A 25,312-nucleotide genomic window follows, 5' to 3' on the forward strand; every position below is an offset into this window, starting at 1 on the left:
ATGATAATGCATCAGCGTTGACATTAAAATAAATCAATTTTTGAATCTAATATAAACATGATGCAAGAACTGTTCAAAATTGTTTACGTCTTTGATCACTGGTGTGTATGATAGTAGAAGGATTAAGACATTACGTTTATTGTTGTCTGTTATATAAGAATTATACATTTTTCACAATTGTCACTCAATCAACTTCATCGGGTCTTACGGGATGTGTTAATGGTATAACTGACTTCTTTTTAACATCCCTTGATAAAGCTTTCCGCATATCTGAAACAAAAATAATATATAATAATAACACCACCATAATTAATAATTAGATCCCTTGAAGATTATTAGATAGAAGTTTATTCAAATTGCAAGCAATGACTTTCTTCTCTTTCTCCTTATCCTGCTGAGGGACATTATCAATCCGAAATTTAATTTCAATGTGATTTACTTTTTTTGCCACAGATTTGTTCAGATAAATTTATTGTTTTATAATTGAATTTAAGTTAAACATGCGACTAACCATAAGCATCTTCATCTGGATCACCACTGTAGTACTCTAAAACAGTTCTATAAACAATATATCCCAGTTCCTGATACATTTTTATTGCGACTTTGTTACTCACTCTGACAAAAAGGTCGACAAAGTAGGCTTGCTTCCTGAAACATTGTTAAATTTTATACATACATATATATATAGAATCACTGTTGCATGCAAACCTTTCAAAAGTAAAATAATGACAAAGTAGTGCATACTTTTCTGATACTCCTTCCAAGAATTTCATTAATGTTGCAGCTAGTCCTAGCCTACGATAATCAGGAGAAACAGTAAGAGCTGTTACATGACCGTGCCAATTTTCACTGTGACCTTCGGCTTTTCCCATAACTGCAAAGGTAGTATAGAAGTAAGGGACCCAGTGCTAATACTAGTAGATTTATATAAAATTCACTTTGGATTTATTGTTAGGAAATTTGACTTTTCTCATTTATAGGAACTAGACGCTTTCAACATTCCAGAATAAATTTTTCAGTTATTTTGTGGCGTAATAACTAAAGATAGTAATAAATAATTATCGGATATATTTAACTATTATTGAACTCATTTTTCAGTTCTTCGAAACTATCTTAATTTTATATCAGCTTACTTACTATAACCCATAATTTCTCCAGATGGGGATTCAGCGACTTGAAAATACTCAGGCCAATGGGCCAGGTACTGCATGTAGAATGACAGTCCATACTAAGATGGAACCGTTGAGGATATATTTAAAAATTGAATTGAAATAAACATTTCCTAAAGACAGATAATCTTATTTCTTCTTGTATATCACAATTAGCGATACAAGTGGAATAATGCAGCATGTGAAAGGATACTGTTTCTGTGAGTGGATCCAAATTCCTGTTTCATAACAGATACAAAATATTAAAATATCATAATAAAGATTACATTGCATTGGTTAAAGAATCCATTCGAGCTTGGATAACTGAAGTTCACTGATAACATGAAATGGCATCAAAGATTCAGATTTACAGTATGATAATTTGTTTTGATACAAGTTTTGTACAATGCATTGAAGTTTTGTTATTGGATCAAAATATTTTTCAGGTTACATTTCGTGCAGAATCAGTACTTACACATTGTTGAATTTGAACATATCATCGCAGGTGAACGGCCTTAGAATTGACATTTTCTGTGCTTATTTTCTAGAACAAATTACGATGGAAACCTGTGTAAAACGTTATCTTATTTTCATCAGGTTCTTACAAAATGAAGAATACTAACTTTGAAATGGTTGATATTTGACCATGTATCGGTGGTTCGTTTTGCGATCGCGTGTTTGCGGTTCTTGTTAGTTCCTGTTTTCGTGTTAGAGGCACAGTTAGAGGGCAGGCACAGAATTCTTTTAATTAAGTCTTTTTCTTTTTGACCGAGCCTTTTGTATCAGAGGGGGACACAATTGAATGTTACAATTAAGCGCAAGGCTACTGCGTGCGATCGCAAGATGGCACTAGGCGCAAATTATACATCCTTATTTCTACGGCTTATTTCACAAATAGTCGATCGATCAGGTGGTACGTGCATCGTATAATTTGTATCCTAACCTAACTTTTTTCGATCAAGAGGATCAAAAGAATCGTGAGAGAATCCAACCTAACACTAACCTGAAAAACTTATGCGGTTACCAAAGAAACCGCACAACGCAACTTATTAGATATAAATTTATTTTAACAGTTAACGCCGTCTATTAGAAATATTCATTAACGATGTTCAGAACCATACGTTTCGCGTCTCTGGTAAGAAATTTCGCAACCAAACCGGAAGAGATTGGAAATCTTGTTAAGGTGAGTTAAAGTATACCGAATAACAACATCACCTTGAGTAACTACTTTCGTGTTTAAAATGATGCAACAAATATAACGTTTTCATTTCTTCAGAAATAATGGCATTGTAGGGCTAGTAGCAAGTTACGTTACTGATTTTCATTCCCTATTTGACATTTTCTATTAAATGACTGTTGATGACAATTTTTTACTGCTTTCGTATGGTGTGTCTGGATCTTACTTGCGTTTTGCATTTTACAATTCGCATTTCAATATCTTAATCAGATCGATGATATTGTTACTTATTATTTGGCTTACTGTACAAGAATGATATGAAAATTTAATACGCAGTTTCGACTAATTGTAATAGGCAAATATCTTCATAAAGTTTAATATTTATATTTCATACTTCGCAGCCATCGGTTTTAGTCATGTGAATAATTCGAAACCAACAAACTCAAAAATTCTATTCCTTTATAACTTAACAACGAGGCTGTGATAACAAAAAACTTTCGTTGCTATACTAGAAACATACAATATCTGAAAAATTCCGTATAATATGTTGAATGAAATTAATTGCTATCCAGCGAGCCATTCTGTTAGCCAATTTATCTAAAATTCACATGTTGTTTCAATAGCATTATACGAAACAATATTTTTTATGAAGTTTGCAGATACTGGTTCTAACGACGCAAACAATTTAGCTGTACATCTATATATTTTAAACCAAAATTTTGACATTCTTGTCCTTTTTAACTGGCATTTCTATATTATTCCAAAATTTAATTTCTTCCGAGGAATATAAACTGAATATTTCAGTTGATGAGTTGAATTCTCAGATGATTGGCAATTATGTAATACAGAAGTAGCATAAGCTTAGTGTTCCATAAGGGAAACATAATATTTTTTGTATATCACACTTCTCATATTTCTTATTTTTCATCTAAGATTGAAATTTATAAATTACGCCTTATAAAAAAAACCAATAAAATTGAATTGATATTTTGCTTGTTTCTTTTGACATAACTTTCTGAAGAATGATTATAAATTTACATACAAAGCGGTAATGACAATATAGAGATTAACTTTTGTAACATTACTTGGCTTTTTCTGTGTTTCCCAAACGTTTGTCAAAGAATTTGATGTGTAAACAGATGTTCATTCTCTTTGTAATTCTTAACATCTTGAAGATTATAATGCAGTATTCCATTTTTTCATTTCAAATCCAACAGTAATGCATATTCGAGGTTTCGTTCATACTGTAAACATTAAAAATTTCAATTTTAGACTAAGAATAATATACTTATAAGATAAAGATGAAATGTGGAGGACTAGTTTATTTTCGTCAACTACACGTAACAAATGTCAATAGTGAATCACCCAGTGATATTTATTATTGTTAATGATATCAGAGTTCTTTTTCCATTATTTAGGGAAATAAAGTAGTAGTTTTTATGAAAGGCGTGCCAGAAGAACCAAGATGTGGTTTCAGTAATGCTGTTGTACAAATCCTCAGAATGCATGGTGTACAATATAACGCACATGATGTACTGGCTGACGAAGAACTTCGACAAGGTACTAATTGATTAAATTTTTTAAATTTCAATACCCCAACTCTAGTAGATTCCAAGAAGAGTTTATCAAACTTGGATAAACTAAAAAAAATGATTAAATATCCATTATTAATGCTTATATAACCACGTTAATTAGGTTTTCAAAAAATTTATATATGCTATCCAAAAAAAAAGAACGCACGAAGACTAGAAACTTCTAAGTGACATTCCAATTTATAATTATATACGGTTAATAGAAAACCTTTTAACAATCGCTAATCTATACATTAATTTAAATTACTATCTCTTATTTTAATAACCATTTTTCCTTTGGCGATATTGAATAATACAATGGGTTAGTCAAATGCTATGTGGTCTTTGGCTAACAATCGTTGCGTTGACAGTATAACATACGACATGCTATATGTAATAAATCGTTATACTTATATTTTGGTCATGTGTGTGTTGTTACATGTATATTTCTTACAGGTATAAAAGAATTTTCAAACTGGCCAACGATACCGCAAGTATATATAAACGGTGAATTCGTTGGTGGATGTGACATAATGCTTCAAATGCATCAAAACGGGGAATTGATTGAAGAGTTGAAAAAAGTTGGTATTAACAGCCTTCTTCTAGAAACTGCAAAAGAGGCTGACAACACTAAGAAATAGATGCAACGTGTTAATTCTCTGTAAATAGTTAATATATTCACGTTATTGTTCATTTTATTTTGTACCTAGTCAGTTTCTGTTACAATAGAAAAAAAAACAAACAAATTAAGTTGACACGTGCATCTTTTTTCAACACCCCTTCATAGTGCAACGTGAGTAATGCACCTAAATTATATAAGAGCGTATGTATATTTCAACTTACACCATTACATGATTTTTCAGAGCATGTATATATATTTATACAGTCCCAACATTTATAAGATTATTAAAAACCTGCAGAGAAATCGGGTGAAATTAGGACCAGGTTAATGAATTTGATTCAAATCCTGATCCATTCGTAATTACATAATGTGTGTCTTGCATTATATAAAATATAAAAATAATTTATCTCCATTTGAATATCACGTCACTCGTGATAATTTACCTTCTATTAATTAATTTCCTTTTCAATTTTCGTCCTCTGAACATTTATATACTTGTACAAGGGATATATTTAGCATAATGTCATTGCTGTTTTTTTCTTATCTTACATCGATATTCTCGATACTTTGTCAAATTTCATTGTCAGTAGTACTTGAATTCGCATTCTGTGATGTTTTGGAACTTTTATATTCATCCTCGCAGAATTTCATTTTGATTTTCTTAGCATATTTAAAAGGAGAAAATCACATACGAAAAAGACCATTGTAAAAAAGAATTATATTTTTCGATGATTTTGTCGCATTCTTTGATGACTCAAATACCGATTACAGTGAAAAAATATTTTTCTTGCGTTCAACAGGGCGCTTTCTATTATTTTTTTCGACTTCACACAATACTGAGAAATGTGTTCCAAAAAATCGACATTGTGAACCTCGCTATAGTTTACAATTAAAATAATAAAATTATTTTATACAAGAACCTGCAGCAACTTTTTTGTGCATTAATGTTTTTCGGCGTCTAACCACCCCTTTTTCTACATCTGGAGATATATGAAAGAAGTACCTTCGAAATAGGTATATAAAATAATTTTCTACAAAATCAACCAAAACACTTTTCCATAAGAGTCTGGCCAATTATCAGACAAAACGGGCTGAGTTCGTGGTAAAGTAAAAACTTTACAGTAACCATTTGGTATAGTTAAAATTATCCAGTCATAGTATTACTGATCATTCGGTCGAATAAACTATGACGTAAATTTATGATGTAAAGTATCCAACTTCAATAATTAGAAGACGGAAAAAAAAGTATCAAATCAATCTAGTGTAACAACAAACTGATCGTTAATTTTTTCGCCATCTGGTAAATCTTCAGTAGTCGCAGTGGCTACATTTTTTCTCTATGTATTTGATGGGAACTTGAGATAAATCGAAACACGTAGTTATTTATTCCGTCATACATCTTGCTTCCATCGTATAAATTATACGATATCCGACGCTGGGTTCACCATAGCTTACGGTAGGTATCGTCGTATCGTTTCTCCTGATTCTATGCGTATTTTCAAAGGAAACAAATGAGTTTTACGTTATATGCATATAAGTATCGATGTGATAAATTTGTCTCAATATGACGTATACCACAGATGGTGTGCCTCTACGCCAATTTTTCTCTGGATCACAATAGCGGAAGGAAAATTACAGTTGAACAAGTATTCAACGTCGGTAAGAAAATGAGAAAATTTGATGCATATTGGCGAATTGTTCAGTGATCTAAGCCCTGTTGATAAAGAAGGTAATATAGTATTACGCGAGTTAACTCGCATTAATGATCCGGTGTATTTTCATTACTGCAGAGGAATAATGACGTCGTACTATTTTCATTTCACGCCGATATCAGCGAACTGAGAATGGTGGTTAGTCAAAGCCTCAAAGAACGAAGTCAAAGCGGTTACGCCGCGTCGCGGGCGAGGGGGTTGGCAAGGGAGGAACGGGTACGGCGCGCGCCGAGGTCGGTCGAGGGCGGCAAAGTGGGGGGATAGCTTGGAGCACGGAGCGCGCGAGCCGCGAATCGCCAGGGCCGTACCATTGATGCGCATGCTGCGGTGCGCTGCGCCGGAACATGTGCTCTTCGGATATCTACGCATGCCCAGCGGCGCAGTAAATAGGTAGAGCGTCTCACCCGGAACAAAGGTGAATGTGAAGGAGTCGCGTGTACGTGGGGATGCACCACGTGGCGATTAAGTGATATTGTGTCACAGAGTAGGTTACATACTAGAGGTAAGTACGACGTAGAGAATAATATAGCCATAAGTTTCGGCTCAATCGTGCGGCTGTTCGTAAACTACATGGCGCACAGAGTACGGTGTGAGCGTCCCGAGTGCAACGCTATGCAACCTGGAGTAGTGGATCCTGCGGGAAGCTATGCATAACACGCAACACAACCGTTCGCTCACGTGTCAACAGTACGCACGAGCCTGAATCGGAGAACCTAGGTGGAGGGATCGGCCGGCCGTGTCAGCGAGAAGCCGGATAGCGGAGGAGGCAGCCGGCTGTTCTGTGGATGAACGACGGAGGGACAGGTGGAGAAAATGCGGGGACCGCGAACCGTCGGTACGTACGACGTCGTTCGGTAAGCCCTCGAGGAGTGAAGGGGGAGGCGTGTAGTGGCGTTTCGAGTGATAGGGGAAATCAGTTGCCGTACGAAAGCCACCGCGGTTACACGTGCGTGCGTGATGTTATTGGTCTTCATCACACCTCTGCATAGTACGTTGTGTGTACATACACACATACATTCATTCGTATCGAGACGTCACTGACTGAGGGGAACATCGTATATATTCTTTTTCACGTAATGTGTCGGGCGACCTTAAACGCCGATAGAAAACTCTTGGACACTCAGTTCATGTTATATCTATAGATGAACAATAAATAATCATGTGAGATGTACGTCACCCCGAATGCAAACTGATACATCAATTTCGCGCTCGAAATACACGTATCGTTTCATAATTATACCAAATTATAATATTTACGTGATTGACATACATAGAGTAAAAACTGTAAATAAAACATTAAATATTGCTTATGCTTATTACGATATCCTCGGAATCTCTACTGTACCTATATTATACGTAGTTGATAATAAATGAATAATAAATAAAAGTATAATAAATAAATAGACATATATATTGTAAACTCTTGGCGAGCGTATTTTTCAAACTGTACGACGCGCGGTGGCTCCTTCGGCAGATAAAATAGACTCGTTCGAAATATTGATACTAACTTGGCGATAAGCAGCGCGAGGAAAAAGAGATAAAGCGAAACACGTAGGAGCCAATCAGGAGGAAATCGTTTCTGTTGGCCCGCCGATACGACTCCGCTGAAAGATGCTGGACTCCGAACAACAGGCCAATCAGATTCAAGCGTTGGCTTCGCTTGACCAAGACTGGCACCTACTCGAGGGTGAGCATACGACCTTCGTTAATTTTTTTATTTATTGTCTATATGTGTGTATGTACAGTAATATTCATCAATACTTTAACCTTCCGGCTAAATTGTTTTCGGTGTGAAGCAAAACGCGAGTTTTGTAACAATAACTGGCGATGCAGCTGACGTGAGAGAATGGGATGCATTGTCATGTAATTCGTATTGAATTGAACTCGCATTTTGTTTCGGACGGGCAACAAGTTAGTCGGCAGGTTAAGGCATTGATGAATATTACTTTACTACATACATGATCTCCTGTCTTCGTTTCCAAAAACTTGTCCTAAACATTCTTTTTTTTATATTATTTCACCCTCTTCGTGTAAATCGGATTAGTTTGTTTATATTTTATCTCTTGTTTATTCTGTACCTCTTGACTTTTCGCCGTTCGATTATGAGATTATCCCCTGTGCTCAAGGTGACTGCGCGAAACCTTAAAAACATTTTTGTGTACCTTATCTCCGCAACGGTGAATACCGTAAATACGTTCGTCGCTGTACTGTTACCAACAGAGTTTGCTAGTACCTCCTCCGTACCGAAACGAAACATTCCGCAGGAGTGTTGTACGAAATACGCATTGTTTTTATGAATAGTATACTTCGAGTTTTTAGAGATTTACTGGATTTCTCATGTATCGCCATGCATACCTACTCGTGCTGTTTACAATATGCACGCAGCTGGACAGAAGTTCGAAAATACATTGCTAAACTACGACGCGTCATGAGATTAGTTTTCCTACGTACCCACATACCTAAATCGTCAACAAAAACATAGCATTGTACCGTGTATCATGTTTCGTTTTATGTATGTATGCACAAGTCTGTGCACGTAGGCATACTTGCAAAAACAAAGAGAGACTTATAGGTAGTTGTTATATTATACTATCTCTTAACCTCGTTTGATCACTGCGGAGACAAACCATTGTGTGTACGAGTTTCATGGTTCATTAGTAAGATTGGTGTTAATCGTAAGTTAATGTTGAGTTTGTCTTTGAATGTTGACTTGACTGATAATCTGCTACCTACGACGTATATGAATATAACTTTCGAATAGCTATTGTATAGTATTGAATAGTTATCAGTAATGGCTATTTAAAACCCGTCTTTTTCCGACTATATAGTACAACGATAAACAATCATCGGGGAAGACGGCTTACCAGATTTGTTACATACACTCTGCATACGCGCTATATTATATTATTGAACTCTTTCATAATCAGACGCTCAACTTATCGTAAGAAAGCCTAATTCAGCTTTGTTAACAATAATTATTAAACAAATTGGATCAGCTATGTGCGGTGCGTATTTGTTGAGAAGGGGTGCTGAAATACCGTATACTTTATTCAAAGCTGTACATATTGAATTTATACATACATTTGACTACAGGCAATGTTTACATTTACCTACTCCAAACTTCCAAGGATCGTATATAATACCCGGAGATAATATATCTATACGAGGCCTTCCATGTCAAACCAAACGGTCGATTTCTCTACCCCTCATCGATCCCTTTGCCCCTTTACAAACTGAAGTATGTATAAAAAGAATCAATCTTGAAGTTTTTAAGATTTTTTCAACGATGGCATGACTATATTGTCACTTATTCGAAAAATGTAGTTTAGAGCAATTTTTTGCTTCGTCGATATGAAAAATCATAGAATCACTGACTTTCTATTTTTCGAAAAGGATTTAACGAAGAAACTTGGATTTGCAAAATTTGAAATGATTCATCGCTTACCGTCCTATTACGTACTTAAACCGTGTGAAAGGGCAAGAAGAGAAAAATGTTTGCGAAAAATACCATTTTTTTCCTCGATTTAATATCAAACGATCCCACATACATCCGCTTATTAACATTATAACTAACAATAAGAAACATGAATAATTGTCATTTTGTCGACTGTACACCGCAAGCATATGACTCATGAGTTCGTGATGAGTTACTAGGAATACCTACAATGTACGTTGTATTTTAATACTCTCAAATTTTGCGTTTTAATGTATCTGCATGCATGGGTATGCAATAGTATGCATATAAAATTTATACGTTGGATCGTAGGTGCATTTTTTCACATGCGTTTTACTCACTCACATTATTTTAGAAAGAAAAAAAAATGATATGTAACATATGACGAGCACGGTTTTGTAGTAAATGTTACCCAAATTGTGTTACCAACGTCTTCAATAAAGGTACAGATAATATAGGTATGTATAACTGGTGATTCTGACAGCAAAACCCGTCCTATTAAATATGTAATTGCGTATTGTGTTTAAGCATTATTGTACGAATGACCCAATCCTGCTTTCGTAACATTTAATTAAATCGATTAATTAATCGAAGAGAAAAGATGTTATAATATTAGATGTTTTGTTTCCTGCGTATCAATATAGGTATGTATAACTTTGATGATTCTGACAGCAAAACCCGTCTTGTTGAATATGTAATTGCGTATTGTGTGTAAGCATTATTGTACGAATGACCCAATCCTGCTTTCGTAACATTTAATTAATCGAAGAGAAAAGATGTTATAATATTAGATGTTTTGTTTCCTGCGTATCATTGATCAAACACAGAGGTTTCGATCCTTTCGCAGATACCGCGCTCTGCATTCTATTCATTCGAAATTCATGGTAATTGAAAGAACCAATCGTACCATTTTCACGCACTTAATTCTCATAATTGGTTATAACAGAGACTGTGCATGAATGTGAAATTATACTTTGTTTGGCATAAAATAATAATTCTATGACGGGAGCATGTTCTGCACATTTTTTCATGCGAGTTTTCTGTACACGAAGCACACGTTTCCATGACGGTAGAATAAGTCTACGAGTGCACATGCGCGCAAGTACAGAAAAGCCCACTTTTGACTCGTAAAAGTTGAAAGCGGTCTTTTCTGTATTGCACGCTTGTGCTGTCACAAACTGATCTGACATTACGTGACACTAACCTCAATTTCGTGCTTCGTGAAAAAACGCGTTACATTCTCTTGTTATATAAAGAATCGTGTGGAACAAAGAGGCAAGGGTCTTGTCGCCTCGCGTGTTTGCAGTATTCGCCTTCGGCTCGTATGCGTGCCCACCTACGACTCATACTGAAAACTTGCGCTTGGCCCGAAAAGACCAAGTTTGCCCCCTTGTTACACAATATGCTATTTTTCCACACGTGCTTGAAACAGGCACTTTCTCTCGCATGAAAAGCAGATGGAAAATTGCTCATTTCGAGCGCGAATTTAATTACTTCCCCAGGGAGATAACGTGTAATAAAATAAAAATGAATTATTTTGTTTATCAATCATTGTTCTTATGATTAATTCATATAAGTCGAATCAAATATGAAACTTAATTATTTTATTCTCTCCTACATGCACGAAAAACGGCTATACATGCACTTGTTGAAAAAAGAACGGTGTGCCACAGGGCGGGGGGACAATTATTACCTCGGGTAAGATTATGATGCACTCGACTCCGACTTGTGCGCCATTATCTCAACCCTCGGTAAAAATAGACAACCCCCCCCTTGCACAATGTACCATTGTGTATCAATTGTTCGACGAATACTTTTCCACCTCCGTGAACATTTAGTGTGCAAAAACTATTTTTACGTGCTTAAGTATATTGTGAGAGAAGGAAAAACGGGTCCGACCATGTCTCACAACGTTAAATAATTAAACGCAAGAAACCTTATTATTACTGAAGCACTGCTAATTACAATGAGATGGAAAAAACAAATATTCTTCGCATTGTAATCGTTTTACGGTTTACGTTATTGCGAGTTCTGCTTTTGTGTAATTATACGTGGTTATCAATATCGGTCTTTATATCCGTTGGAGTGAACACAGGCGAGTGTGTTATTTTTTCAAATCTGATCTAATCATTGCTGAATTTATTTTCACCCAAAGATGCTTTTCAATATTAATCTGCTGATCGAAGTAACTAATACTGTTATATATACTGTAGGGAAAGTGTTGTTTTGAAAACTCAACAGCCAGAATCACGTGGTGATGTACACAGAGAATCTGTCTCAGTTTCACTAATTGAGTATATATAATTGAGTATATATACGCCTGCAGTGCTTTTGACGGTAAAATTTGACATGACTTCTTATAACAATAAACTACTGTTGTAACTATACACGTGGTTTAGATATACTATTTTTCGTTGTATTCCAGCGACAGAGTACCTAAAATTAAGTTCAATTTTGTTTATACACAAACTTGGAGATAAATCATAGTGAAAACACATTCACGCCTTTTCTTCGAGACTCGATACTTCTGTAATAATCGTATAAACATATACTCATAGCTGATAGGCAGTTTATGCGTACAAATATCCATATCTAAAGTCGGAAGGAAAGAAGAAAAGGAAAGAAGCGATGAGTTTAGCTTTTATTGAATTAATGTACGCGTGTGCACAAATAATATAATGTACAATATAATACGAACGAATCACACACTAGTATAATCATCGTCATCGGCTTTCGGATAAACTGCAGTACCACGCGAAAAGACCATGGAGTGGTAAAAAACAGCCGGTATGTAGGTCCCTCTGTACACGTTTATAGGTATTCTCAATGCATGCGCATTATATCTATCTACCTACACACAATTTATAATGTAACACACACACATACATAGAATACGATTGTATATTATTCTCACCCGCGTCAAGGACTGCATTTGATCAGTAATACTCATATAATGCGACCTAGCTATCGATATTACAAGCTTCTTAACTTTTTGTTTTCACTTTTTCATTTGTGATGCTGTGTGCGTGTGGTTTTTTTCTATTTCTTCTCCTGCCACGAACCCAGTACTAAATGTATCGACCGAAAGTCCAGGCTTTGCGTATACATATACGTACATAGACTGTCCGATATGTACTTTAGGTCGGTGGTATGTACATATATATGTAACGCTATTTCCGACCTTATGTATATACTGTATAATTTTCAGTCTCGCCATAAAATTGACTTCTTTCTCATCCGTGTCTATATAATATTGATTTGCAAATAAGAGAACGAGAAAACTGAGGGCAGAGATATATACGCAAATTCCAGTATTAGGACACGCGTTCGATGACGTCAGCCTCAAAAATTCAACGAAAAAAAAAAAATCTCTCACGTACTGTCTTGCACAAGAGTCCTTGGAAAATAGAATTTTTTTAACAATATTCTGAAAACAATAATATAACGAAAGAAATGAACAATAGAAAATATATATTTTTATTTTCGTTGTTATATATTGTTTTCTTTTTCCTCACTTTGTTGTCGATGTCTGTTGATATGACAATTTCAAGCAAAATTTCACAGCAACCACGTTACGATATGTAGGTTACTTCACGATAAATGAATCGGTATTGTACGTTATTCAAAAAATCCAACTGTTGCACAGCAATCAGAATAAGAATGAAATGAAAAATTTAAAAATGAAATATCTATTAAAGTGTCCGTTATTTTGGTAATTTCGGAATTTTTAATTTTTTCAATTGCAACCGGAAAATATGTTGATATTATAGAAAAAAATCCTCTTTAAATATACGTGCCGGGAGGCAATTTAAATCTTAAATGTAAAATGCATTGAAATTTTCGATGTTTCTTCATTATTTTTTTTCTTCATAAACGAAAATGGACTCGAAACAATTCATTCGATGCTTGGGAACAATGTTTTTTACTTCCAACTAAATATAGGAACAAAATAATTTGAGATGTGCGCACGTATTCAGTAAATAACGAGACTGGATAAAAACCGTAAAAATTATAGTTTTGCGAAATATGAAAGAGTTTTGAGATTCAGTGTATTATAATATTTTGGTTTCTACGTCAAGTTGAAAGTATAATCACTGTTCTCAAGCATCAAATTGCTTGCTTCGGTAGATTTTAGTTTATGAAAAAAAATATTATGAAACATTAAAAATTGCCCCCTGGCACGTGTTCTGAAATTTTTTTTGCACAATATAAACTAATTTTTTGGCTGCAATCGAAAAAATCCCGAAATAACCAAATGACCTATTTATATGGATACAATTTCAAATTTCGTACATTATAAGTGTATGATAGTTTTTTTTCCGTCTATTCCTTTTTGAAAGTATACCTATATATTTCGTACATAGGATCTCTGTACTTGTACTCGGAGCAGCTTGCACTTCGCGTGCTCCGCAAAGCGTGCAACGTGGTTTCGATTGTGAGTTTTTGTTAGACGTCGCGACTATGTGTACGAGCTATTCGGTATATACGATTACAGTATAGCCGTATAGTTGACTATCATACCTAGGTATCATTTCTGCACATTTGTGTGATATACCAGACCCGTATACAAGTTTAATATATATATACACATATAATGCATGTATAATTCGCATATAAGTATGCATAAATTATTCCATTAGACGGCATTGGAAAGGTCTATTTTCAGGGCAATGGTACGAAGGCAATGGCCCAATTGACATCCAGGGACGTAGAGAGCTAAGGTCGCCCCCATCCCAAACTCAATCTCAAGGACCCAGAGTTCATTCACTCTAAAACCGCCTATACATGTCGTTATGTACGCACGTATGGTGTGTGGATTTTTTTATTTTTTTTATACACTGTTTTGTTTTTAATTTTTATACAGACCTTCGATAAGATTTTATCGCGTCAAATCTCTACAATAAATGTCGTTCGAGCTTATAGGAACAGTTTTTATACATATGATGTATTTCGTATATGTTATTCGTTTAGTCACGTAGTAACAAGAAACAGATTCGAATAAGTGAAACCATACCGAGTATTTCGGATTTTAACTTCTATACGTAGAACTTACTTATCGAAGTATATATTTGAGAACAATTTTAAACACGTGGTTTGTTGTGTTATCTATTTATAGATTGACGAAATGCAGAAGGTGGAAGAAAAGTGCAGCAATTCTTTCTCCAAAAAAATTTCGCTCGTAAATATATGCATTGCTAATCGCAAGTAGTTTTGGTTTAAACGCGAGTCAATTGTTCGACGAAGGCCTCTCACCTCTATATGTATGTAAATACAGACCTAGTGACGCAATAGAAAGTAGTACTGCAAGGTTATTTGTATGTATAAAATGTATAATATAGCGTATGGAATATACTGTAATATTATTTTATAGGTATAGCGATTTTATAAGCTAGCCTATTGCTTTACACGGTATCAAATGGGCGCTGATAAAATACAGATTTTTATTTCCTCTGAATTTCGACGATAATACTTATAATATAATACTTGCATCGGAATTTCACTTTCTCATATTATGCTCGTCGTTTTACAAGCGAGTTCTACATTTCTCATCAATCTTCTTCCGTGCAGTTTTCAAACCTGGCGATGGCCGCGAATTGACGTAGATCAAAATTAAATTTTTTCTTTTTATATCTTCTTTTCTTTTCTTCGCAACCTTCACGAACCTTATCCGTGAGAGCCGGGAATTTCTGACTGCGTAATACGCGCGTATAATGTATATACGTACTTGTTTATATGAAACGTCCGCTCGTTCATATCTTTTGTACTCTGTCTGCATGTGTGACCATTTCAAAATGTCAACTTAAGCTTGAGAAAAATGAAGCTGCAGGTTTCAACTGGAAACTGCATTTTGTTTTAATCTTTTTTCTTCCAATTTTGACGCGACCGTGAGAAAAAATGACGAAAGAACATCGCACGACGGCAATTTAAAAACACAGGTATCATCATAGTTATAAGGTATTCGATGTAGCTTCGAAATATTTATACATCCTATATATACGTATAAAAGTTAATTATTATACGGAGTTGAAAAAAAATACGATGCCTTTCATTCGATCACTCATACTTTCGGACAAATTCTTTTTCTCGTTTGATCGTATTTTTTTTTCTTGTTTATTAACCATCAGTTTCTCTGTTCTCAGAGAAAAAGGGGAGTTATTGTAATCGCCCCGAAAGGAAAACCTTAGTTTTTACTAGACCACCACATTTTGAAGTTTAGAGAATCACCTCCAATCATTTTCAGATGGATGCCTGTGTGTGTATGCGTAATGTACGTATGTGATAAATTTTTTCGTTCGACGATATCTCAAGAACGAGTTACCGGATTTCAATGATCTTGATCTCGATAAACGCGGCTTTTACAAACTTAGAACCAATTAGATTCTGGCTCTGACCGGTTCAGTACTTTTTGAATTAGTTGAATAACAAACTTTCAAAAAATAAAGTAAAAATGATGATGTCTTGAAAATGGATTCGGATAAAAATTGGTATCGTCGGGTTTTGTGGGTCGCTGATCACTTAAAGATTTGAATAATTTAAATTTGGTGTATCTAATATGCTGAAAAAAAATAAAATCATTTCAACGTTGATGAAGATTGGGTACTTGAAGGTTTGTTGGGTCGCCAATCTCAAATCTAACAATAAGGTCAGATCTGCGAGATCCAAAATGGCGAATCCAATATGGTAGAAGAAAGAATTATAAACATTTGAATTTTGGTAGAAATTAGTAGCGCAGGTTTCTCACCGATAATGAATCGAAGGTCAGGCTTCCTAAATTTGTAATGACAAATCTATCGTGGTGGTTCGAAATTGTAAAAAATCGTCGTATTTTCATGTAATACGGTGCTTGAGAACTTTTGAAACGTTAATCACAAATCGAAATATGTAGTTTAAAATTGGAATCAGTTATTAATATTTTTTTTTGTGTAAACTGGGAACCTGCAGCATGAAAACGGGAAGTTCGAGGGCTGGCTAACGGTTCAGTCTTAAGCCATTTGTGATTTAAAAAAAAAAAGAAAATTTATTTAGAAGACTCGTATATATATGCACTATTAAAAATCCATATTGACCGCGTACGTGTAATAAACATGATCGTTTAAATCAGATTATCCTCAAGTTCATTTTTACTTTCTCCATATTACAGCCTGCAGAAAAGATTGACCTTTTTTTCTTCGTTTTACCTTTTACCGACACCTCTCGCAGTGCCGTCTCTGATCATCAGGCTTGTACACAGGCAGTATAACAAATGATTTTATATTTCCGTTTACCTTTCCTCTCGCAACTGATTCGGAATCCGAATATACAGTCTCATGTTACACATTTATCAGCTATAATACCACATGTAATTCTGTGATATTTTCACCCTATGTGCAACCCTTGAGGGGCAAAAAGTAGCCGCAAAGTAAAATACAATTTCACGTTATATACTCAGTTTAACCGTGTAACCGAATGACAAAGCTGGAATAAGTCCCCTGCGTGCATACGTAAGAACAAGAGGTTTTGTAGTATAGGCTAACCTGGGAACAGCCATTCTAACTGTAGTAACCGCGGTGTGGCTACTTTCCCTTTATATACAATTAACAGTGCATTGGCCAAAGGAATAGTTTCGTGATATTTTGGCGTTCAGAAACGACAAGGTGCAGGACCAGCTTATACCTTACATTAAATAAAATACGAAAACAGGTCACTTATTCAGATCATTATTTGACTCGTATTTTATCCGTATCCCTGCTCAATATTCTTATTTTCTTTGTCGTATATTTCCGCGCGACGTAATTGGTTACGTGCAAAATGTTGTATATTTTTTTGAGTGAATAATATATACATATATGTACATCGTATGTATCATCAGGTTGTAGGTCAATAGATAATCGAGGTGCTCCGCATGGGTATAAATATTGATTTACATATATAGTTACAAGAGGTTCACGACGTTACTGTACCACACCTCGAGGATCATTTTATGTGTGAAATTTATACATAGAACCTACATCATATACACCCAATAACGCACTGACAAAAATTCCGTTTTCTGTATGTTGTAAATTACTAGAAAATTTTATAATTAAATAAGGTAACGTTACAATAACGGATTGAATATTTTTGGCATGACAAGAAAATGTGATACAAGTGACTATTGTGATTATAGTTGTCAGTGTTAAACTTTCTGGTTATTGCAATATTTCAGACCGTTTGTTCAGTTAAATAAGGCGTTAGTATCAATCTATCGGTGTCGGTCAATAACAAATTAATGCAATAGTTAAGAAAAAATGTAGCACGAGTTACCATAATGCAGAAGAATAGTAACTTAAGAAAAAATAGAAAAACTTATTTTCATTTTGTACCCAAAATGGTATATTTCGTTTATGGTAAAAAATGAAAATAGCTGAGGCCTGTGCAGCAGCCGCAATTAGAAATTTCTCTCGTCACGCGCGTATCCTGAATCCATTATACCCGGTCTGCCATGAGTCCATGGAGCAGCAGGTCACCGAAACTATACCTCTTGTGTAGCGACAGTGCGCGTCGCTACCGCCAGACGACGACTCTCGCCGATAGGCAGAGGCATAAGTATGCATATACATTGTACATACGTAGAATGATACGAGAAGAGAGTGGAGGAGCGTTCGAGCGATTAACGTAGTGGAAGTCGCTTTTCTGTTTGTTGAAAAGAAAATCAGAAGAAAAATGTGTAAACGGAAAGAAGAATGAAACAGTGTTCTGATTGTACGTATCTATAAGGTGCAAGAATTAGGTAACTCGTTGATTTCCCTTTTAATTTAATCGAAAGTAGGTTTCTGGGTCACGACGCTGTAAAATACAACACAACGCCGTCTTGCCATTTGTGTGCGTCTGTGTGTGTGTTGCTATATTATTCTACAGCTGTCCCGTATGGACACTAGGTATCACCTGCAATGTCTATAATCTTTAATTTTTTTCTTATACTTCTTACGTACGCTCGATTTGCTTTACGATATTGAACGCCTAGCACCTGCCACTTGTCGATTCGGTTTCATATTCACTACTGCAGTACGCAGCCAATCCTAGTGATACCCCATTTTTGCCATGTCTGTCATACATCCTGAACCCGTTAACACTCCGTGATCGCCCGGGGTCGATAGGACCCCAGAAACTAATCTATTTCTCACGGGAAGGATTAACCATGTCGTCCAATATTACAGAAGGTGATTTCACATTTTGAAAAAGGCACGATAGAAGTGACATAACAAGGAGAAAGGATATTTGAATTATCGAGTATTGAATGACTTGTGTAACAAGTTTCGTATTTTGAGAAAGCGTTTTTTTCTTGGAAGACATTTTGATAAAAAATATAATAATAACGATCGTAATGAATAAGAAATTCTTGAGACGCAAAATCGCCCTCAGATTCTCCTTACTGAGAGATATCTCGCATTATCTGCAAGACGATTTGCCACTCATTATGATAACACAGCCATTGTGTAAAATTATGTGGTAATTTATAAAAATGTATTTGATGTTTCGTCTCGAATTTTTGTTCTTACGGGCTAGGTTTTACGTTCGGCATCCCCTTTGGATGTATAAGTTCAGAATCGTTCGATTATCGATTCTTTGTTTCGTGTCGTTTAAAGTCGTGGAAAGAAATTTGCGTTTATATTTTTACCGCTAGATTTCCGGTTCAACGTTTGCGCTGCTGATATACTCGATGAACAATATTCCGCGAATTTAAACTCCTCGATTTATCTTGATCGTGGGCGTTCGATGGCCTGGCATGTACTCGTATAATTATATTCCGATACAATATATTTACATCGCGTTCGGAATCCGCATGCTGTGGAATGTTTTTCTTCCATGCCGAAATAAGATGTATCCATCTATCCTAATGTATACGTATAAAGTGGGTACACAGAATCAGGCGCGCTGTTATATTGCGACATATAATTATCATCATCGTTATTACGATCTTGTAAATCTCCATGTTTGAATTTACTTATCACTAATTATTATTATCGGCGCACACATACATATATTTTATAGGTACATGCATTATTCAAACTGTCGTTGATAAACTCTTACACACTGACTTCAACCTGCAATTTTGTGTAAAAATCATAGTCACCGCAACCGTGATCATTCATAAAATCAGGTATAAATTATATACCCGTTGGTCAGGTTGATACCAATTCTTCGAGTCTGCATTCGCACTCTCCACACGGTTCCTCCTAAATGCTTGGTGATAAAAATCCCTCCAGGTACTTAGTAATGTGCGAATAAAGAAAGCGTTAGGATAATTTTTGAACCATTCATCAGCTGTCATTTCCGTTGATGTATATAATACGAAGGCTTCCTGGTATGAGTGAATTATAACTACATACGTACATACATGCATTTGTACCGTTTATATGGAGCAATGCAAAATTCGGCACGTGATGAAATGCTATATCTATTATATATATTCACATTCTCTGCAGGTGACATCGGTTATCGTTACATACATATATTATAATAGGTATTTATAATAGATGTGGGATAGAAATCGTTGTATCCTACTGCAATTCTTACAACGTACTGCAGTAATATCACAGTGTAGGTATATATTCGATACACACATATATATATTACGAGTACATCGGCTGATGTGCAGAGCCTCGACACAGACCTCGAGCCGTGCTTTGTTCGACGGCACGTTGGGCTTCGATCCGAGGTTGTGTAAGTCGATAAACGTTGATGCGCGTAGGTGGTGTATCATACATTTACACACTAAAATCGACCGGCAGTGCATAGTGAGCGAGCGATGTGTGTGTGATATTACGTGTATGCATGCACGCAGCGAGTGCAGTATTGCAAATATACATGCATATTTGGACTTTTGAGCTTCGAGATGCCAAGGTCGATACAATATCAGCACCGCGCTTATCGTGCAGTGCCAGCCATCCGAAATTCGTAATATAGGTAAATAGTTGGAGACAGATAGTACGTTGAGGAAGAAAGGCTAAGGCTTACCAGAAATAAGAAACTGTATGCCGTATAACGCAAGCACGTCGTGTTTCTTATTGGTGGTCATACACACGCGTATCTACGTACGTGTATAATATACACGTCACTGCAGTGTGCATTGTAGGCGCCGCTGCGGTCGTCGGCACAAAATCGTTCGAAAAGTTGTGAGATTTCTCCGGACGAACCGATAGAATATAGACGGTATATTAGACGCGCAGTCGTAGAGGCAGGCAGGTCGGTAGTCAGGTAAGTAAGCGATAGGTGTGTATATACCTAGATTCTAGATTCTTGAGAAACACTGTATGGGGCTTGTGCGCGGTCAGAGAAGAGAGTCGGGCCTGGGTTTGTAATACCTATAGATCTGTATCTATGTGTGGTTTTCGTCGTCGCGTGTCGGTAACACAACGCCGCACTGACAATGAGATTCTTCGTGATGATGCGACGATCATCGGCGTGTCGCGAATCACGATGGCGATCATGACGCCTCGACGTTTTCGAGGAGCCGTACAAGTATCGAGAGACTATTTGACGAATATAAAATGCGTGCTACATATTATACTGCTTTAATATCTTTCCACGACTGATTCCTTCGGCTCGCAACAATGCCGTGAGCGCCCGCGGAGAGAGACTCGAACTGTATTTAACAGCATTATATATTTTGCAAACAATGCCAACGCTTGCGTGCACTTCTCCCCCTCTCTTGCAGTGTCATTATGTATAATCATATCGCACATACAAAATTGGGAAGGATAGCATATGTTCCGTGGTTTTACCCTAATACACATTAACGCACGATATACCGAGAGGTTCTCTTCAACTCGTCTAGTCTATAGGCGTAACCAACTTGGTGAAAATGTTACCAGATTGGTGGGCAGAGTGATCCGGCGATTATTAACAGGCGAGAGGTTATCGTTGACTGCCACTTGTCAACAGGTCGATTCTAGGGAATTTGTTCTTGTCGGCGAAGGTTTCCTTCCGAATGTTTCATTCAGGATGTCAACCAATCAAAATTATACTAGTTGAATCGGGCGCGCTATGAGCGAGTCTTTTCAAGAGAACCTCTCGGTGGAATATAACTATGCCGATCAGGTGCTTAGAGCATATACCATTTTTCCAACTATATTACATGTACCTATAATAATTCACCAACATTTAGCCACAATATGTCTGATATAGGTACAATATCTATACGTATAGGGATACTCCGAATGGCGCCGGACGAACAAACTGCCATGCACACGGAGAAAAAAGGCACAGGACCTTTGCTCGTTTGTTAGGTATACCCTCGAACGCTCTGAAATATCCACCTACCTACCTACCTACCAACCAACCAACCTGACTACACGTGCACTGACTTCATTGAGTTCGTTTTTGCGTCAGCACTGCAAGCTACGTAGGCAGGCAAGCAAGAGATTCGAAGAGCAGCCTGCAATTCTGACGTTTGAAAATAAGATGGGTCTTATTGCTGGTGTAATGCGCGGGTCGAGTGACCCCTCAATCGGCGTACCGTCAAACTCTCGTGCTCCGATCTTAACGCGATGTGTGCACACGTGTTACGTACCGTATACCTACATTACACAAGTAGACATGTATATATTATTCCTGCAGTGTACACAATACGTGTGTATATATATATATATATATATATACATATATATATACATATATACACACACACACACACACACACACACACACACACGTATTGTGTATACATGTGTGTGTGTGTGTGTGTGTGTGTGTGTGTGTGTGTGTGTGTGTGTGTGTGTGTGTGTGTATATATATATATATACATGTATATATGGGTGGCGGACTGAGCGAGGTGCGCATGACACACGGCCATCTGATTTTCGTCTGCCGTGAACTCCGCAATACACACCTCTACCTCTGTACGCACACCTATGCATGCCTACACAAGCACACGCGTTCTCTGCTCACTTCACGCTGTTTCGCTCCCGCTGTCTAGCCGTGCGCCGACGTACGCCATCGGCGCGCTTCCCCTTCGCTCCTCAGCCCCCTACCACTATTTCCCCGACGACGACGACGCTATCGTAGATTGCTTATGCCTAATACTATGCGCGCCGCGGCGCGTACACATGTATACAGATGCAGTTTGTGGGCTACGTTGCGTGTATACATGCACGCGTGGGTCTGTGTATACGTTGTATTATAGTCTGTCTGACTCTGTACGCGAGAGAGGCGGAGAGGGAGGAGGCAGACGTTTTGTACACCAAACTCTGTGTGTATGGACTGTAGTAGGTACCTACTATACCATACTCCGAACGCTTTACAAGCTTAATATGTGCGATGGGATTTTAAGTATTGAGAGATACCGAGTTCCGGGTTTTCAGATTTGATGGTCTGTTTTTTTTCTTTTCTTTTTTTTCTTTTTTTCTTCATCATAGATATCGGACACTCTGTGTAACCGAATATGTCTTGGCTTAATCCCGTTTATAATACCGGATTGACGATATTCCGTACAAAAACTAGAGAAAGAATAACAAAACGTAAAAGTAGTATTTTCCACGATAATTTTCATCACTTTAGAAACCAATTCAATTACTCTGAAACTACCATGTTAAGTGTGATGAAAATCTTTTGTCGTTAATACTTTCTTCTTTTCTTAAAACTGATTGCTATTGCATTATTTTATTACTGGGTATTAAATGTCAGGTCGTTGACATTTCAGATCCTTTCATCGAGTCGTTTTCGAAAATCATCGCGCGAGTTTGTCAGGACGGACAGACTGGCAATTTTCTAAAAACCCGTTTTTCGGATAGTATTATAGAGATCCGATGACTTAAAGGTTCATTGAAATTAGAAAAGGTAATTTCCGATTGAAATCAATAATTTTCTTAAATCACCCTAGGCGATGAAGAGAGAAAACAAGCTTCTCTTCTTATATTTATAGATATAACTTATACGACATCAAACAGCACGTGAATGTATTAGTTAAATCAAGTACTGTGTTTAGTCGGTGAAATAATGAATTTTAATTTTCCTCAATTCAATACAATGGGTTATCTTATGATTATTTTAATTTTCTGCTTCCAGTGTTAATTAAGTAAACTGAAATTTACCTCCATGCATATGCGGATGAAAAAATAACAGCTGATTGATTTGGAAAAAGAAATAGATGAAAAATAATTTCAAGCGTTAAAGAAACGGAAATTATCCCCAGTACAATTAATTGTTTTACCAATCGAATAAGCCATCTAGTTTAATTGATTAGGAATCTTCATTGATCCTAACAAGGTTTATATTATACGCGTACGACAAATTCAACCAGGTCAAGTGTCAACACCTGTGATAATTGAGAGTCGTAGGTATTCAAATGAAACGAATTTTTTAAACTTGAATTACACACAGTTTTGCGACATCCTTTTTTCTGCTCAAACTGCACTTTAATTTTCCAACTCGAATATGCAGACGGTGGATTTTTCTTCACGATCAGTCATGTGTCTGAAAAAATGTCTTTCATTTCATTCGTTATCAATATTCCTATCGACGTTGTTACATTCGTTTTGTCCAAATGAATAACTAAACGGCGAGGTTTTATCCGCGTCATTCTCCGGTGGCTCGTGTGTCACGTGCCCCTGGCCACTCGTCGTCCCTGACGTCCCTGCCGTTGCTGTTGCTGTTGCTGTTGCTGTACACTCGCAACACGTAGGTATGATTTAGTCACCGAGGTCGAGTTGTCCGTTAGTTTGTAAGTCTTGTCCGTTCGTTCTTCGGGTGCCCAGCTGAGGTACGGTAATTGTACGTAAGTAGGTACCTACCGTTGTTATAATCTCGATGCAGTCCAACGAACAAAACTCGACGAGATTTTAATTTTATAATTCCTCCTTTAACGCAGAGAAGCAACAGAGATTGCACGCTATTATCTGTCCACATATACCGATATCCGATATAAATATCGAATGTTGACCAGTTACATTATTACCGATGTCACTCTGATTTATTTTTACTATCATCATCGTTATACGGGATAAAATTTCAAGCGATCATAAATTTTCATCATTGTTGTATCGTAATTGTATAGGGATTTATTTGCATACAATGGAAAATACTCAGTTGTTCTTACCCTTCTACTTGGCACGATGTCTGTGCAAATCCATTCTGGCCAAATTGTTTGGGTATTCAAGCGAAAGCTTATATCGTGCAGAGGCTGTATACCTTTAATACTTGTACCTGGATTAAGCTGAAGAATAATATCATTGGTTTGACTGATTTGTGTAAATTCGCCGAATCACCGTAATGACTAGCTTTCGTAATCTGACGTTGTTGGAACGAAAACGAAACGAAAACACATAGCAGGTAATTATACTTTCGATACGCAGCCAGTATACACGGGCTTACGATTTCAAAGTTGAACCTGTGAGATGCATCGTATTAACATTAGACGAGAAAAAAAAACAGTCGTTGCCAATAATACGCGGATGATAATTGTACATACATATACATCCACACATACATAATTTATACCGCTTCAGATTACATATAATATACGTATAGATTACAAAGTAAAGTAACGATTACAACAACGATGTTCGATAGTGAGACTATAGCTATAATTCATTACAAATTCATGACTATCCTTTGATTTGTGCAACACATTAATTAATCATATCGTTTATCGTGAATTTTATTAAAAATC

General features: G+C 36.4%; 3 protein-coding genes across 7 annotated transcripts in view; 2 read left to right on the plus strand and 1 right to left on the minus strand.

Annotated features, from left to right (window-relative positions):
* Positions 1–122: 122 nt before the first annotated feature.
* On the minus strand, positions 123–1,919 carry LOC107220067 (N-alpha-acetyltransferase 20). 3 transcript variants are annotated; one of them, XM_046743774.1, is made up of 8 exons: positions 1,772–1,909; positions 1,624–1,692; positions 1,363–1,387; positions 1,138–1,228; positions 745–874; positions 615–648; positions 512–547; positions 123–270 (listed from the first exon to the last, which is right to left on the minus strand). In XM_046743774.1, the coding sequence occupies exons 2-8, from the start codon at positions 1,674–1,676 to the stop codon at positions 217–219; spliced, it is 423 nt and encodes a 140-aa protein (XP_046599730.1). In that variant the 5' UTR covers positions 1,677–1,692; positions 1,772–1,909; the 3' UTR covers positions 123–216. The 3 variants fall into 3 exon arrangements, with proteins under 3 accessions (XP_046599730.1, XP_015513975.1, XP_046599729.1); XM_015658489.2 differs by having other exon boundaries at positions 512–648; positions 1,772–1,919; XM_046743773.1 differs by lacking the exon at positions 1,772–1,909 and having other exon boundaries at positions 512–648; positions 1,624–1,738.
* Positions 783–4,651, plus strand: LOC107220068 (glutaredoxin-related protein 5, mitochondrial). 3 transcript variants are annotated; one of them, XM_046743775.1, is made up of 4 exons: positions 783–882; positions 2,222–2,331; positions 3,744–3,885; positions 4,353–4,651. In XM_046743775.1, exons 2-4 carry the CDS (start codon positions 2,254–2,256, stop codon positions 4,535–4,537), a joined length of 405 nt encoding a protein of 134 aa, XP_046599731.1. In that variant the 5' UTR covers positions 783–882; positions 2,222–2,253; the 3' UTR covers positions 4,538–4,651. The 3 variants fall into 3 exon arrangements, with proteins under 3 accessions (XP_046599731.1, XP_015513979.2, XP_015513978.2); XM_015658493.2 differs by lacking the exon at positions 783–882 and adding an exon at positions 1,920–2,061; XM_015658492.2 differs by lacking the exon at positions 783–882 and adding an exon at positions 2,042–2,125.
* Positions 4,652–6,807: 2,156 nt separating this feature from the next.
* Positions 6,808–25,312, plus strand: part of LOC107226526 — a 51,019-nt gene continuing 32,514 nt past the window's right edge. The window contains exon 1 of the mRNA XM_046743767.1: positions 6,808–7,917. Coding sequence (XP_046599723.1) covers positions 7,842–7,917 — 76 coding nt within the window. The 5' untranslated portion in view covers positions 6,808–7,841. The remainder of the gene's footprint in view (positions 7,918–25,312) is intronic.

The sequence above is a fragment of the Neodiprion lecontei genome, chromosome 6 (genome assembly GCF_021901455.1).
Source record: "Neodiprion lecontei isolate iyNeoLeco1 chromosome 6, iyNeoLeco1.1, whole genome shotgun sequence".
In the NCBI taxonomy this organism is placed as follows: domain Eukaryota; kingdom Metazoa; phylum Arthropoda; class Insecta; order Hymenoptera; family Diprionidae; genus Neodiprion; species Neodiprion lecontei.